The sequence below is a fragment of the Dryas octopetala genome, chromosome 2 (assembly GCF_963921425.1).
Source record: "Dryas octopetala chromosome 2, drDryOcto1.1, whole genome shotgun sequence".
Taxonomy (NCBI): Eukaryota; Viridiplantae; Streptophyta; class Magnoliopsida; order Rosales; family Rosaceae; genus Dryas; species Dryas octopetala.
Window position 1 is genome coordinate 17,735,429 of NC_141367.1, and position 15,820 is coordinate 17,751,248.

The 15,820-nt window shown below is 34.9% G+C and overlaps 1 protein-coding gene across 3 annotated transcripts; it reads right to left on the minus strand.

Moving 5' to 3' along the window:
- Positions 1 to 917: 917 nt before the first annotated feature.
- ISA1 (isoamylase 1) lies at positions 918 to 13,102 on the minus strand. 3 transcript variants are annotated; one of them, XM_086231590.1, is made up of 18 exons: positions 12,660 to 13,102; positions 11,991 to 12,173; positions 11,745 to 11,837; positions 11,084 to 11,236; positions 10,251 to 10,342; positions 9,802 to 9,943; positions 9,609 to 9,716; positions 8,300 to 8,385; positions 8,041 to 8,112; positions 7,819 to 7,945; positions 7,078 to 7,164; positions 6,120 to 6,212; positions 4,581 to 4,739; positions 3,802 to 3,885; positions 2,398 to 2,478; positions 2,246 to 2,325; positions 2,040 to 2,157; positions 918 to 1,533 (listed from the first exon to the last, which is right to left on the minus strand). In XM_086231590.1, the coding sequence occupies exons 1-18, from the start codon at positions 13,026 to 13,028 to the stop codon at positions 1,270 to 1,272; spliced, it is 2,391 nt and encodes a 796-aa protein (XP_086087716.1). In that variant the 5' UTR covers positions 13,029 to 13,102; the 3' UTR covers positions 918 to 1,269. The 3 variants fall into 3 exon arrangements, with proteins under 3 accessions (XP_086087716.1, XP_086087717.1, XP_086087715.1); XM_086231591.1 differs by lacking the exon at positions 3,802 to 3,885; XM_086231589.1 differs by having other exon boundaries at positions 2,246 to 2,478.
- Between the last annotated feature and the right edge of the window lie 2,718 nt (positions 13,103 to 15,820).

A 15,820-nucleotide genomic window follows, 5' to 3' on the forward strand; every position in this document is an offset into this window, starting at 1 on the left:
GTGTCAATCATTGTTACCGTAAAAAAGTAACTATTTAAATTGCAAAAATACTCTATTAATTATCACTATTTGACAGTAGCAATCATTGCCGACAACATGGCCAAATAGTGCGACATTGACAATTTTGTTTAGTTTAAAAAAGAAAAAAAAAATCTATAGAAAAAAACATAATGTAGACTTATTTTTATAAAGTTTGGAGTTTATTTGTACAAAATTGATCTATTTATCATTCTAACTTTTAGGTGGATTTTTTTTGTAGACTTTTTAGTAATTTACTGTAAAAACAAAGAAGGGAGTAAAAATATACCGAATTACTTGGACTGTTAATGTGTCTTATTTAGCAAAGAATTATGGCTTCTTTTTTATTTCCTGCTTGCTAACTTGGTTAATGTGTTTAATTGCTACTTCTTGGGTCCCACATTTTTAGCTTCGAGCAAATTAAATATTGATGGCAGCTGCAAGAGTGAGGTTGGTAAGATTGGATCAGCTGGATTGTCTTATGAGAACCCTGGTGGTACTTGGATCCAAGGTTTTGCTCTCAACCTTGGTTGGGAGGAAGGCTACAAACGAGTTGAAGTAGAATGTGATTCTAGTGCTGGCGTGATTTTGGTTAAGACTTCTTCAGTTGATCACAAATCACAATCACCCTCTCTCAGCCTCATTAATGGTTGCAAGGAGGTTATTAACTAGTGGTGGGATTGTTCTGCTCAGCATAAATAGAAATTTGCTGCAAACCATTTAGCTAATATAAGCCATGATCTGAGTTTGGTTTTGTATCATTTTTTATTTCCACCTCACACTTCTCTCTTGGTTATCCAAGGTCTCTCTGCACAGTTGAGTGTAAGTGTGTAACAATTTAAATTTCGTAAAAATTCACATTGGCAAAGTCATCCACCACACTCTTAGTGAACAACAAATAATAACCAACTTCTCTAATAACTTTATTCAAAAAATTTGATGGAGAATACAATTGAACAAATAAAGTGGATAGAAATTGAATAAGGATGTAATGTAGAAACATACACATTTTCTTACGATTTGGGCTGCCACACGATAATGGAACTTTACAAGATATGAACAAGATTTATTCATCCATATTATTTTTTGGGGTGTCAGAAACCTGAAGATGATTTCTCTCGAATTACTATTTACTGCCTCTTTATAATTTGCTTCAGACTCCAAGTTGGCAACACAAGGATTTAAATATGCATCGATTTCTTTTCGTGGTGATATCTTCAAGGCATATGGATTTTGAGCCACACATCAGCACTAAGCATCTTCATGTGGAGTGAGTAACAGGATGATTGAAGAATAACTTAGCATGGGATATAAATTGGTGTCGAGAAAGTGAGCATACTGTTTAATTGCAATATCTCTTTCTGGGAGGTCTCTTGAGAGGAAGTCAAATGGTGCAGGCTTGCTGGTGTCTACCAAGGGCTCCCATCTGTATCCAAGCCTCTCTGGCAGTGTAATGGTCACGGGTAAATGACTGGCATTGAAGGCAACGTAGATCTCTTCCTTCACTGAGTCGATCTGGATTAAAATGTTGAGTCACAGACCAGTTGGGACAATAAAATAGTGAGTTTGAAACCACACTCGAAACAACCCCAAAAGATCCAAAAGGGAAGTGATCAACCTCAATAATAACAAAAATCTGTTACTCCTATGATGCCAGTAGGAGTAACAATAGGTCCAAAAGAAAAAAAAATGTACTTCTCTTCCATACCGTTGTAAGTGTATTTGGTATGGTTTTGAAATGGGAGCATCCAAAACAACCCATGATATACCTATTTCTTGATATGTCAGTGATGGGTACTTCCATGCAAGATTTTTATGCAACATATGGCATAAGGCAGAACAGGATAATCTTCCATTTATTCTCTTTTTCAATAAACAAGGTAAGATTAATCAAAATTTGACTCTAAATTGCATTAGTCAGGTTGGTTAAATTTAGTAGGGGATCTTTAACATTGTGACCATGTTAAAGGAACGATTGACTTCAGACGAATATGGCACCCCAGGAGAGCATGAGAGCATACCAGAGTAAAGGCTACAAAGCGGCTTGCTTCAGTCCAATCTGGCACCCCAGGAGCATGACCATGCCACTGCAGCCTCTCTGCTGTTGGGAAGTCATTTAAGCCAAGTGACTCACATTCCCTGAATAATCCACATTAAAGAAGGAGATACAAAATGTCAAACAGAAAGCAAGGTATAAATAATTGCAATCAATGATATAGATACTTACTGCCGGAATTTGGTCATAAGGCAGCAAAATCTGAAAAAATCTGAGGACTGTTCCTTCTTATCCCACCGAAAGTAATTAATCTGCAGCACAGCAACAACCACAATAAGAAAATGGGTTTGACAGAAGAAGTTCAGCAAGGTGTAGAGAATTACCTTATTATCATGGCAATATGTGTTGTTGTTTCCCCCTTTTGTATGACCATATTCATCACCCATATATATCATCGGAACACCCTGATAAAAAAACAAAAATGAAATAAGGTAGTCAGTAAGCAGACAAAAACTATGTGACACCGTTGGAAGAATCTATGTAGAAAGTGCCACACTGAAACAATATCTGCAGGGCAATATAGAATTGTGCTCCAAAAGCTAGAATATGCAAACTCAAGTTTAACATACAAATTTTTTGGCTTTTCTGTTATCTTTAGAATGAGAATTCAACGGGATCCATGCAACACGGGTATGGTAGTAAGAAATACTCCATAATATTATTTTAGTGGTTGGATTGTACTGTCTGAAAACCTTTTTGAATTTATCAGGACAAACGATACCATTTTAATAGTAAACCAATTTAGCAGTACAACATCAAATTTTCTTTTACCCCTTTCTTCCCTTGCACTGCAAACACACAAACGTTAATGCTACTATTTTTGCGTCCATGAACTTCATAGATGCCCATGCCCATGCTTCCCCGTTAATTGAGAATGTGTGTAGAGAAATCTTAAAGAAAGACTCAGATTTAAGTTACAAGAAATCAAGGCCAACAGAGACATATTATAATAAACCAAACAAGATCATTGTAGTCCAAATGAACAGTAAGGTTATAAAATGTATTATAATTGAACCTTACTTTAATAGAAGGCTTTATTACATTTTACCCACCTGAATTTTGAGGTCAATTTCACTTCACCACCTAAAAAAAAATTGTGTCAATTTACCACCTGAATTAAAAATTTGTTGCAATGTACCACCTCTGGCTCATTTTGTCTAAAGTTTTGTTGAAAATAAGAATGTTTTGGTCTTTTTAAGTCGATTTTCTATATTGTCAAAATGGGTAAAGTGTAAAAAAGCCATTTTTTTCTAACAATATGAACTTAAAAATGACCAAAAAAACCCTTAATTTTGACAAAATGAGTCAGAGTTGGTACATTGCAACAAATTTTTAATTCAGGTGGTAAATTGGCACAATTTTTTTTTAAATGGTAAAGTGAGATTGAGCCTAAAGTTCAGGTGGGTAAAATGTAAAAAAGCCTTAATAGAATAATAACAATAGTAATAATAATAAGGGTTAATTACAATTTATCCCCCCAACTTATCAGGGAGTTTGCACTTTGCCCCCCAAACTAAATTTTTTGACACTTCACCCCCAAACTATGTTATGTCAAACAAATAACCCCCTTATGTAAAAAAATAAGTATTCTCTATCAAAGAAAATTAGTTTGGGGCGCAAAGTACGAACCTCCCAATAGTTTGGGGGGGATAAATTGTAATTAACCCTAATAATAATAATAATCATAATAAGTAACAACAACAACAACTGCAGCAGCAGCATCTTACTTGGGAAACCATGAGGCAGACAATAAAGTTCCGCATTTGTCGTTTCCTCAATTTCTTCACTGAAATGCTTACGAACTCTCCCTCCTAAATTATTGAGTTAAAAAACAGAATGATAACTTGTCTCTAGAAGTAATAACACATCTATGGGCTTACAAATCTAAGATGAATTTTCAAGTAGATACATTCACAAAATGAATTCTTAATGATTTCGTTAAAGCAAACCCTTTAACATTTGAAACTCCATTTAACTCTAGCTCTTGACCTCATTATGAGACCAGCAGTGCATTCTATCAACAGCTTGAACACATATCTTTCTTCTTAAGTAGCTTTCCTGTAGGGTTGGCCTAGGATCTGGTTTTTAAGATAATTCTTTTCCTTCGTCAATGTGCTCAAACATAAAGACAAAAACACCACAAATATGGCTTTTTTGCTTCCCATAAATGCATGATAAGCATATTTTCCTTCTTCATGGGTAATCCAAATATCAAAAGCAGGAAGGAAAAAAAAAAAAGGATTCCCCCTCAAACATATTAATGAAAGAATAGAGAACTAAAAGACAAAATAGAAATTAGGTCTGAGGGGCAACAGTGTAATGCTGCTATTGTTATATTTATAATATTTATAGGGGCTGGACATATGTCAGAATCATTTATGCCTTAAAGGTTCAGCATGCTTGATCAAAAGTTGTACACCTTTGGTGACCTTATCACACAAATTAACACACAGCATCAAACAAAATCTCAATCCAACCATCAGAGAATATGTTTAACAATATTTACCTGTCCACAGTTCCAGCTATTATTATGACTCTCTCCATCATTGTTGTCTTCTCCATTTGCCAGGTTATGTTTTTTGTTATAGGTTACTAAATCAACTAAAGTAAAACCATCGTGTGCACAGACAAAGTTGATACTATTCCATGGTTTCCTTCCCCCTTCCTGGTCCAAAGATATAATGAGTGTTACTGAGTGAGAGTGAGAGTGAGAGAGAGAGAAAGAGAGAGAGAGAACAGAACAGAGCGAGAAGCATATACAGCGTTCCATACTCCAGCATATAATAATCAAATATTAAATTCGAGTCATAAATCTTAGCTTCAGACAGACAAGTAATAAGGAGTCTTGCTCATTTTTCCAATAATTTCCATATTGAGCAGTTTGGGGATTTTTCCTTTCACACCATAATTTAATATACAAACATTAAATCTATTTCTTCACCATTCAAGTCCTAATTGTTTTCCAAGCCCCAACCCACCACATAAGCAGTTGCAGAAAGATTACCCAACCTATCGTCAAGGTTGAAAATATCGGAAATTTCTTAAATATCGGTCCTCAAATTTACGGATATATCGATATCGGAAAATATCGGTGTAAGTCAATGAAAACATATAATTTTTTTAATGAAACTCTAAGAAATATTGAATCAATTGTTAATTCATGTATTAAACAAATAATTTTCATAATCTACTATACGTATGATAAGGAAGTGGATCCTCTACCAATTTTTCCTCTGCTAGACTATACAAGACTTTTAATCTAGATCATTCAAGAGAATCTAATGGTTAGGATTGTACCATCTATTTAATACTTTTAATTAATAAACCCTTTTTATATTTATCCATCACCATTTTAACGTTTATCAAAAAGAAAAAAAAACACATGATCTTTAATGATAGATCTGCCATTGTCTTCTCCTAGACATTTACCCTCTTTTCTTTCTTCGGCCATAGATCTGCCATTCCCTCTCCCTCCTCCATTGTCACCCACAGCCCTTTCCTTCCCTACTCTTCCATCCTCCCAAGTGGCTAAATTGGCTAATGCTTTCCATGTTTTCTATAGAAGTGCTATTGTGAAGCGGGAGTCCGTCCAACGATGTCGTTCGTGGAGACGCACTGAAGTTGGAGGAAGGAGGAGGGACGTTAGAGCAGCGACAGCCATGGCACTTTGAAGAACACGCAACAGAGTAACAGACACACAAGAGACAAGAAAGGGACCCAAAGTGCCAAGAGCTTGCAGACTTTGCTGATATATCCGCGATATATCTTACATGCCATTTAAATATTGACAACTGAAAAAGCCGATATCTCGGCTGATATTTCGCCGATATTGGCGATTTTTTCATCCTTGCCTATCGTCCATCAATACTACTCCCAAAGCTGGCTTATGAACTCAGGATTGAACAATACCAAGGAAGATAAAAATTAAATGTTTTCAAGAGAAGAAAAGAGGGGAAATATGGATTGACATAATATGACTAGTACATCACATAAGAAGGTTTTATAGTCATGGTTAACAGCAAGAGACAGACAACACTTGAATTACCTGGTATAAATTAGGACTCCCACAAAGGCATTCAGCCAAAGCCCCAGAAAAGCCATCTGTACCCTTGATAAACTGTCGCACTGTGTCACGGTACTGAAAGTAACAAGAATTTACAAGTTAAAAAAAAAACTGACATATCATGGAAAAGCAATATACATACATAAATGACCATATGGCTCATCTATATAAAGTACAGGATGAAGAACTATAAGCAGGTTTCAGGACTTGAAGATGCTGGAGAATAAGGTTATAACATCTGAGAAATGGAAGAGGTTTTAAAGGAAAGCCAAAAGCTTCCATTTGAAACATATCAATGTATTTTAATTTTCGGTTAATGATTTTGGCGAGATAGATCATCTGGAAGAATTCTGAGATGCCACGCCCAAAATATTGAATAATTAGACATAGTTATGATGATAAAAATCTCTACATATGGTAGATTTTTTAAGAGCCACTTGGATGAACTGATACCAGATTAGTGAGTTAATAGGTATAGGATGCAGTACTATACTTGATGAGATGCCAACAATAAGAGACAGAACTGAAGAGAATCCGATGCCTGAAGCTCTCCAAAAATTTCAAATAGATGTAGGAAGAAATCTCCTATTTCTAACTTAATTGGTCAATCTGAACTGAAGTTATGTAAGACATTGCTATGATTTTGATAAACAAGCAAAGGTATCAGAAGGTTGACTCATGGATTATAAGTTGGGATTTTACAGTAAAAAAAGGACTTGTTATGGATGTATGTTACAAAATTACGTTTATATGTTTAATGGAACAACCATCCCAGCACATTTTTCATCTGGTTCTATGACGGCAGGGAAAAGAAGATAGGGTCAATTGGGATCCCTACACTTTGGATATTTTGTGTTTCATTGTGTCATCCTATTCTTTATCTACAGTCACTTTAGATTAATTGAGATGATGACTATAACAGTATAGCATCTGAACAGACCTTCCCATTCCATTCTGACCAAATACCCCAGTGAGGAAACATGCCAACTTGGTACAAGCCTCCTGTATCCCATGCTTCAGCAATAAGCTGTTTGAAAAACAGGCAAAGAAATCACGATCAGTAATCCCTTATATACTAGCAGAAATGCTAGAAACAGTAATTGCTAATTAGTTGTAGAAACCACATTAAGCTAAATTCTTATGCAGGATCAAATCATTGAAACCAGTGCAGGGTCACTATAACTTAACAAAGTTCTAGAGACATGAATACAAAAATGACAAATAATGAATTTTTTATGAAAAGGTCATAATAATTTCAATGAAACAATGGAAATGGAGCACTGCTTGGAAGCATGGAGGCACAAACAAATGTAACCAACCAAACTGATTAATATGCAACTCATAGCATGGAGGCACACAAAAAAAAAAACAAAAAAACCAATCCAAACTGATTAAGAATCGAATGGACTAAATGGGTGTTTACCAAGGCGAGTTAAGTTGCATTTTCCCCTAATGCATTGGTTCTAATAGATGGTCTCCCCTAAATGAGATATTCACATCATTTTCCAGCTGTATCAACTATTCTAAATCGAGGCAACTTGATCTGTCTAATATTTTTGTGAAGCATGTAAATTCAATGTTATCAAACAGGCTAATTCAGTTTCAAATGGCCCTTGGACGTTTTTGGAAATATTGATAAAGAATATGTAAGGTATATTTAAGAAAAGTCTGAAGTATGAACCTTCACTCCATGAAGTATTGGGTCATTGCTTATCATGTCAATCAATGGCGGGCTAGCAAGAGGGGTTCCAGTTTTCAACAAGTCACCTTCTATCAGACTCCCGTATACATTAACTGCATCCCAGAGACTGTGGATAAAGAAGGAAAGGAAGTTAAAAGGACTGAACTGAACACCAATCTCCTGTATGAAATGATTTGGAACACAGAGCATCTATCAGATAACCTGCTACCCCTGGTCATAATAGAAGCAAGATCAAAGCGGAACCCATCCACATGCATCTCTGTTACCCAATATCTGTTGCACAGATAAGAAAAACAATGACCTTTCAGCCTTTTGGATATTGAAGATGATAGTTGCAATGGAAAAATAAATACTTCTATAGTTAAAAACAACCAAAGTTCAAAAGAAAAACACAATAAAAGAAAAAAGGTTAGAAGTGAAGAAAGATGACATACAATAACAACAGTTTGGGTATGTCTACCTCAAGCAGTCTACTATAAACTGTCGCACAACAGGATGGTTGCAATTGAATGTGTTTCCACATCCAGAATAATTATAGAACTCTCCCTGTAAAATAGAGAGAGAGAGAGAGAGAGAGAGACCCAAAAAAAAGGACAACAGATTTAGTTTACAGTATATTTATAAAGAGACATCAAATCAGAAAGGATGGAATGAGAAAATTTTTATAGAACTTTTATCAGTTCACAAATCAAACTAGACTCCTTGGTCTGGGGCATATAAAGTAAGCCTAGCCTTGCTATGCTCTTCCAAATAAAGGTATATGTTCAAAGGTCGATATTGTTAGACCTGTTTTAGTAGATATTTTGGAATATGTTTATAAACAAAATGTAACAGCACTAGAATGTTCTGCTGCTTCATTTCAGATTGACCACTATCGAGCTATGAAAGTTATAAAAAACAATTATGGAGTACAAGATTCAATCACAAGGGGATCAATAAACAGAAAGGCGGGTATTGATAAAAATTGAATGAGCCACTATGGACAGAGAGGTGCCAAATTTGGACCACCACATGACCACATAGCTTAGAAAGGGCATGCTTGGTTGGTAAAAAATGGAATCATTAATTTCTGGTTTCTGGTAAAATGTAATATATTGGTGAGACTAGTAAAGAAATTGCACTTTAAACCAATTTATCTAAAGCAATAGGGTGCACATCATTCCCTTAAGAAAAAACTTTGAAACTATATGTCATTGTCTTTTCACTCATCTTGTGCTGCTTTTTTTTTATGGTGGGGGGGAAAGACAATGACATAAACTTTTATGAAATAGAAAGAAAGAAAATCTACAAGAAACATAAACTTTTTTCCTTTGTGTTGCATATTGTTAAAAGACATGCATGGACGACCAAAACCTAGCTCTACTACCAAATTCATTATAAATTATGTAACCTTACCAAGAGAGGAAATCAACTAATTACATAGAAACTCAAGAGACTAAATAATGCACAGATCTTCGTTTTTCAAAACAGTTACCAATGAACAACAGAAATTGTAATGCATATAGAAACCAACAATGTAAAGGCATTATAATTGTCTTTAAGTAGATTCAATCACCATAACATTTGAACAATATTCTGACAAAAAAAAAATACAACATTTGAACAATATAAAACAAAAGAGAAAACTTCAATTATGAGAATCATATCATTTCCTACTTCAAGAAAAAGAACTTTTTTGGGGGAGAAAAAAATGGTACGAGTAGTTTCTCCTTTTCTTCTTCACATTTAGTCCAAGCGCATAAAAAGACTTACTATTGTCAAAGCTATACCTTAGGTGCAAGCATGTAATAGACACTGTTATCAGCTCCTCTAAAAGATAACATGGGACCATTTTCATTCCCTTCAGCTGTGTGATTGAAAACAACATCCATGATCACCTGCTTAAATAGAACTATTTCTGAAATCTTCAAAACAAAATATCTCAATGAAAAAAATTTGAATCATATTACTAATAGTTGTCACCTCAATTCCACGTTTATGTGCTTCTTTAATAAGAGACTTGACTTCATTTATTGCATCACGGCCACAATTGCGTGTGCCAGCAGATGAATATCTTATCATTGGTGAAAAGTAATTGACAGTTGAATATCCCCAAAAATTTACCCTGGGCAAGCAATGAAAATTTATTTATACCTGATATATAAGGCACCAAAATGTTGTGCTCCAGATTCTAAGGAGTTAAAAAAATAAAAATTTTAAGCCCCATTTTGGTTTTTTTTTTTTTTTTTTTTTTTTCAAACAGGGTGCTTGTACTCTTATTTTTAAAAAGCACCCATGAGTTGATATACTCTAGAAAGTTAGCTTCTATAAATTTTGATTTGATTAGATTTGTTTCGAGTTTCTATCTAGATTGTTGCTGTCTTGCATACTCCCAAAGAAAACAATGTGCATAGAAGGTAGAAGTCTTGTACTTATAGTCACCCAAGACAGAATTGTAGCTGAAGTATTCCAGCTCATTGAACTCATGACATGGCATTAACTCTATACAGTTGATCCCAAGTTCCTGCAAAACAAACGTAACCTAATAAGAGCATCCAAAAACTAAAATGCGTAATCACATTATTTTAATATCACCACAGTGGAATTGTTGGAGCTGATAATAGATAATTTGGTGGTTAAAATAACCATTATGTAATAGAAAAATATGATTCCTCTTTATCCTCATATACAGGAAACGATGATTCCTCTTTATTTTGGGATACACTGCAAAGTTATTAAAGAGCTTCTATCATGTAATTTCACTCCAATAAGGCTTAAAGGTATAAAATATTTGGTTAGTAGCTCATGGTCATGGGAAAATAAATACTTGTGACATGCTCCAGAAAAAAGATGATCGTATATTTGTCATTCACAGTGGGATATTTTGTGCAAAGGGGCGGAGGAGACTGTTGATCTTAATTTTTTTTTTAATTGCCCATTCTCAATGCAAATCTGAGTTAGGTTGATGCAATTGTTTGGAGTGGATTGGATTTGGCCTAAAAACTGCTATTCCTTGCAGGTGAAAGATTTCATGGTTATTGGGGCCAACAAAAAGGTGGTGGCTTCAATGTGGCCAAGGTTCCCGATTCTCGTTATGTATTTTATATGTCCAATGGGCCTCCAATGCACCACGCAAGCACACAGACAACAGAAGATTGTTTTACAAATACAAATAGGAAATAAATATATATACCATCCGTCGCATGACGAGATAAACCTCCTAGGACGGCTTGCAGAATTTTTCTAGAATCTCTCTGAACTGTACCTTTAAGTGATCAAGCTTCTCCACCAAACCAAGGTATGTACCAGGCAATTTAGTCATGCTGGACTCATGCCGTGTAAACCCTCTCACATGCATTTCATATATGATAAGATCTTTTTGTGGATGCTTCAGAGGTAAATCTCCTTCCCAGTCAAACTGAAATCATGAAAGAACCAAATTTTATCGCTGGAAAAATATTCCATCATATAAAATAAGTGCAATATGATTTATTGGCAAACTTTTGTGTTGTTTAGGAATTAAGTTCTTGAACTAATATGCCTAAAAATATTTTCTTAGGAATGAAAATTCGAGTTATAGGTTTAAATTGAATGTTATTTTAACGGAATATTATATTTAAAAAATTTTAAAAGGAGGAGGCAATTTATTTTCTATCACAAAGTTAGCAAGCTAAGAATGCAATTTAAATTTATTCAACAGACTATAGCTTCTAGTTTCTAGTCTCCTCATCCCACCCCCTACCCAGAAAAACAGAAATATGCTGTTGATCAAGATTACTCTAAATGTCCTTAGCAGTTAAAGGAGCTAAGAATGAATTTCAAGCTCACATAAACTAACACCACCTTCATGTGCAGTTCCAGAAATTAAACCTGAAGAGATCACATGCTTGTAAATGTAATGTAACAAAATTTTATAAATAAAGTACCTCATCATCAAAAGAAGGTACCATGCAGGCCATTTGAGGCCAGCAATTACCATCAGGACCTGGATTCCCAAATTCTCCTCTGCGTATAACTGCCTAGACAAATTTGAAAAGAAAATATATCTGAGCCCTTACACATTAAAACCAAAAACAAGTCAAGAAAACCCATGCATGAATCATAAGGGGAGAAGAAACCACACAACGCAAAAGAAATGATAAATAAAAGATGCAGTCATTCAGACCAATAACCTTTGCATAAGGATCCAATACAATCTTAAAAGGGTCATAATAGTGTCCCTCTTCTGGAGAAAACTTCCCATCAAATTTGTATCCATAAAGGATATCTTTGAAATCCCCCTTCACAAATACATGCCACACATTTCCAGTCTTATTGGTCAAAGGATCAAGAGAGATCTGCTCAGTAACTTTATCCTGCATCAGATAAATAGCAATGCTAAATTATATACGTAGTCCAAATTAAGAAACTCAAGAAGCCAGAAGTCAAGTACAAATTTCAATTCAAGTTTAGCCAAGTAAACCTTTGTAATCAAGATTTCAAGACTCAAAACTGCCAGGGTAATAATAAAAATCAAAATGTACCCAACAGTTCCAGAAAAGTACTAAACTGGGTCCTCGAAGCTTAGTACTTTTCTATACGAACCCATAATCCAAACCATAATACGATTCACTGTTGTAATAGAAGTGACTCAGAAAACTCTTGTTGGTTGTTGCATTAATGTTCTTTGGTTTTAAACTAGGCCTACCAGCTGTGTGATTTTGAAAGAATATAAAACTAAAAGAAAAATAAATAAATAAAACTCAAACACAAATGCTGCACTGTCACTAATAATCAATCTTTCAGGCTTTCTGCTACGACAGTTCGCAAACAAACGTGCTACCAGGCTCAATTCACTATACCTGCTCTAAATCGGAGACACTGATCAAACAGAGAGTGGCGGAATCCGCATTGCCGGAATAGACGGCGAAGTTAACCCCACCATCACGCGCCGTCGCACCAAAGGGAGTGGGGTGGCCCTTGGACACCTGAAAACGATGCCGTTTGGGCCGGTTGACGACGGCGGTCTCCACCTCAGTCGCTGCTCCTCCATCGGCGGGCTTCACCGCCAACACCGAAGCGCCGCGCATCGGCCAATTGAGAGTGTTCCTGTTCTTGCGGTTTAGCGGCGTGGCATTGGAAGAAGCAAAGCGGTGGTGGTGGGAGTTATGGTGAAGAAGATGGAGGTTGGGAGCAGTGCAGCAAGTGGTGGAGCTGGTTAGGTGCTCCATTGAAGCATGAGCTTTATCTGATCTCGAAGTGTAGTAGTAGTAGCATTTTTCATTGGAGTTCGGTTTGTTGAAGTTTGTTTGGACTTTGGAGGCATTGTCTGTTTAATGTTTGTTTATCATCGGCTATTTTTTCGTTCGCGAATCGTGACATCGCGGGGTCCACCACCGTTTTGTTCTTTTTCCGCTTTGATGAGTTATGGCTATGGACCTCTACTCCGTTTGGTTAGGACCGTGGGACTGACAATCGGCTCGGTAAAGTTCGACTTTGTATGGAGTTCGACCCGAACTTGATTTATTTAAGTTTGGTTCATAAAAACAAGTTAATTCCAGGTTCGCTCATTTAAAAAGCAAGTCAAATTTGAACTTTGGTGTATTTGGCTTAAAAAGCTCACGAGTAGCTTGTATTATTTTTTACAAATGTCATAAGTTATGAATTTTTAAATAAAATTATTTGGTACAGTTGTATTTTAGAAAAATCATATTCATTTATATGACATTTTTAAAAAGCTTGTGGTGCCTATTTAATTTAATTTAATTTAAAATATATAATAATTTTAAGTTAAATTAACATATTATAATGCTTTCAAGAAAAAAATGTTCAATAAAAATTAATATTTTTTTAAATAGTAGTTAATGAAATACATTAGATAAAATTATGTAAATAAGCTCGATACAACTCGAGTTTGTATTGGACACGGTAGTATTCGGCTTAGCTCAAGTTCATCATCATAAGCCAAGCTTAAGCTGGATAAATTTAAAACATGCCAAGCTTGAGCATAGTAATATTCGGCTTAGCTTGGCTTGTTTACACCCCTACCTTTGGGTCGTGCCAATAGTTCACCAGGAAAGTATTATTATATGTACCCTCCTTTACATAGTTTCTAAACAAAATTGTTTCAAATCCAAAATTTAAAAAAAAAAAATTGTTTTACCAAAAATTGTCACTTTACCTTAAGTAAAATCAAACAGGGTTTTTGACTAATAAAGGGCTAATACACATTTAGCCTACTAGTAAATCTACCATAATTTTCACTCCATAATTTATAAGAGAGGATTTGAAAGAGCTTTTATAATAGAATTATTAGTATTTGGAAATGGTTCTTTAATGTAATGTTTTTTAAATTTTTTGTTTGAAATTGCCACTTATTAAGCACCTGACTACATTTTCATCGTCATTATATAGTTGCGTTTTGCAACTTCATAATGTGATATTTTTATTCACTTTGTGGGAAAACAGATTTGAATTCAAATCCATATTCTCACATTCAAATCCATATTCTCACAAAGTAAATAAAAACATAAATAAAAATTTTAGTTTTAATTATGTATAACATCCCCAAACTATGTCCTGATATTTTGCCACATTGGTTAACCAAACCTCAAGGTTTGTCAACCAGCTGATTCGGTTGTGGTTTCTTCTTTTTCCAAGACCACACCTCTCAATTTAGTTATGGTTATAGGCACACAATTCGGTTAATCGAACCATGCCCAATAAGAGTTCATAAAAATAGGGTTAATTTCAGTTCAGTACTTTAAGTTTGTTTCAAATTTCAATTTAGTACTTCATGTTTAAAATCTTGCAATGTCATACCTCATTTTTCCAATTTGTTGCAATGTCATACCTCTGTCAATATAACTGTTAAAAAATTTATTAAATGCTGATGTGACACGTACGTGGCACTCGCACAATGCTGACTAAATGTCACGTGATCTGACAACATGGCACGTCATGTCAAGTGGCATAAAAAAATAATTTAAAATCTAAAAATTTAAAAATAATTATGTGGCATGATGTGCTATGTTTCTAGATTTTTAATTATTTTTATGCTACGTGGCATAACATGGCCTGTTATCAGATCACGTGACATCTAGTCATCATTGTAGGAGTATCATGTAAGTGCCACATTAGGTTTTTACATACCTCTTAACAGTCATACTGACAAAGGTATGACATTGCAACAAATTAGAAAAACGAGATATGACATTGCAAGATTTTAAATATGAAGTACTAAATTAAAATTTGAAGTAAACTTGAGGTATTGAACTGAAATTAACTTATAAAAATATACTAGTATATTCCTTCAAGGGGGTTTCTATTAGTACCCCCCCATTTTCTTTGCCCTCAGTTCAAAATGAAAACTGGAACACCCAAAAATTCATTGCATAAAGTGAGCCCAAGCAGTGGAAGGCCCATTTTTCTTATTTTTTAGTTTTAAAATGAAGCCCAGACTGAGCACCAGAGCATCATACCTGGCGTGACTTGGACTGCCATTATAATTGAAGAGCTCTCCTTCATTAATCTCCACGCATGCACGATCGTTTTGGTTAAACATCTCTTTACTCTCTTCTCCTCTCCATCCATTGATCCATAGCCGTTTTGTTGGAGTTAGAATTTCTCGTAAAAAATTCCACTATCTTTGGTTTTAATAAATAACTGTTTCTTTTAGTGCTTCATGTGTGTTATTTTATGAATACATAGATTGTTCCAGTTTTTATATTTATGCAATTATGCTCTGCCCGCTCTACTCTTTAGTTCCTCATCCATGCATGTTTTTGCTTGTATTGTGAAAAATTGAAAATCATCAAGTAATTATATATACAAATTAGTTTAACAATTCATTCTGTTCGAATATTTAGTAATTGGGTTTGGTATTAATTTGTCTGTTCTCTACTTTCTGCAGTATATATGTTTTGATTGTAATGCTGAATTAAATGGGAAAAAGAAAGAGGATCGCACTACAAGAAAAATGCTCATTGGGCATAGCCGCATAGGTAAAAAGGCACGTATATGA

Bases quoted from the DNA above. Each gene is read 5' to 3' on its own strand.
- ISA1 (XM_086231589.1), bottom strand. From the start codon at position 13,028: ATGGAGCACCTAACCAGCTCCACCACTTGCTGCACTGCTCCCAACCTC. The intron at 6,213-7,077 runs GTCTGTTCAGAT...TGTTACTTTCAG, and splicing joins GGTCAGAATGGAATGGGAAG to TACCGTGACACAGTGCGACA. The intron at 2,158-2,245 runs GTAAGTATCTAT...TGGATTATTCAG, and splicing joins CTTATGACCAAATTCCGGCA to GGAATGTGAGTCACTTGGCT.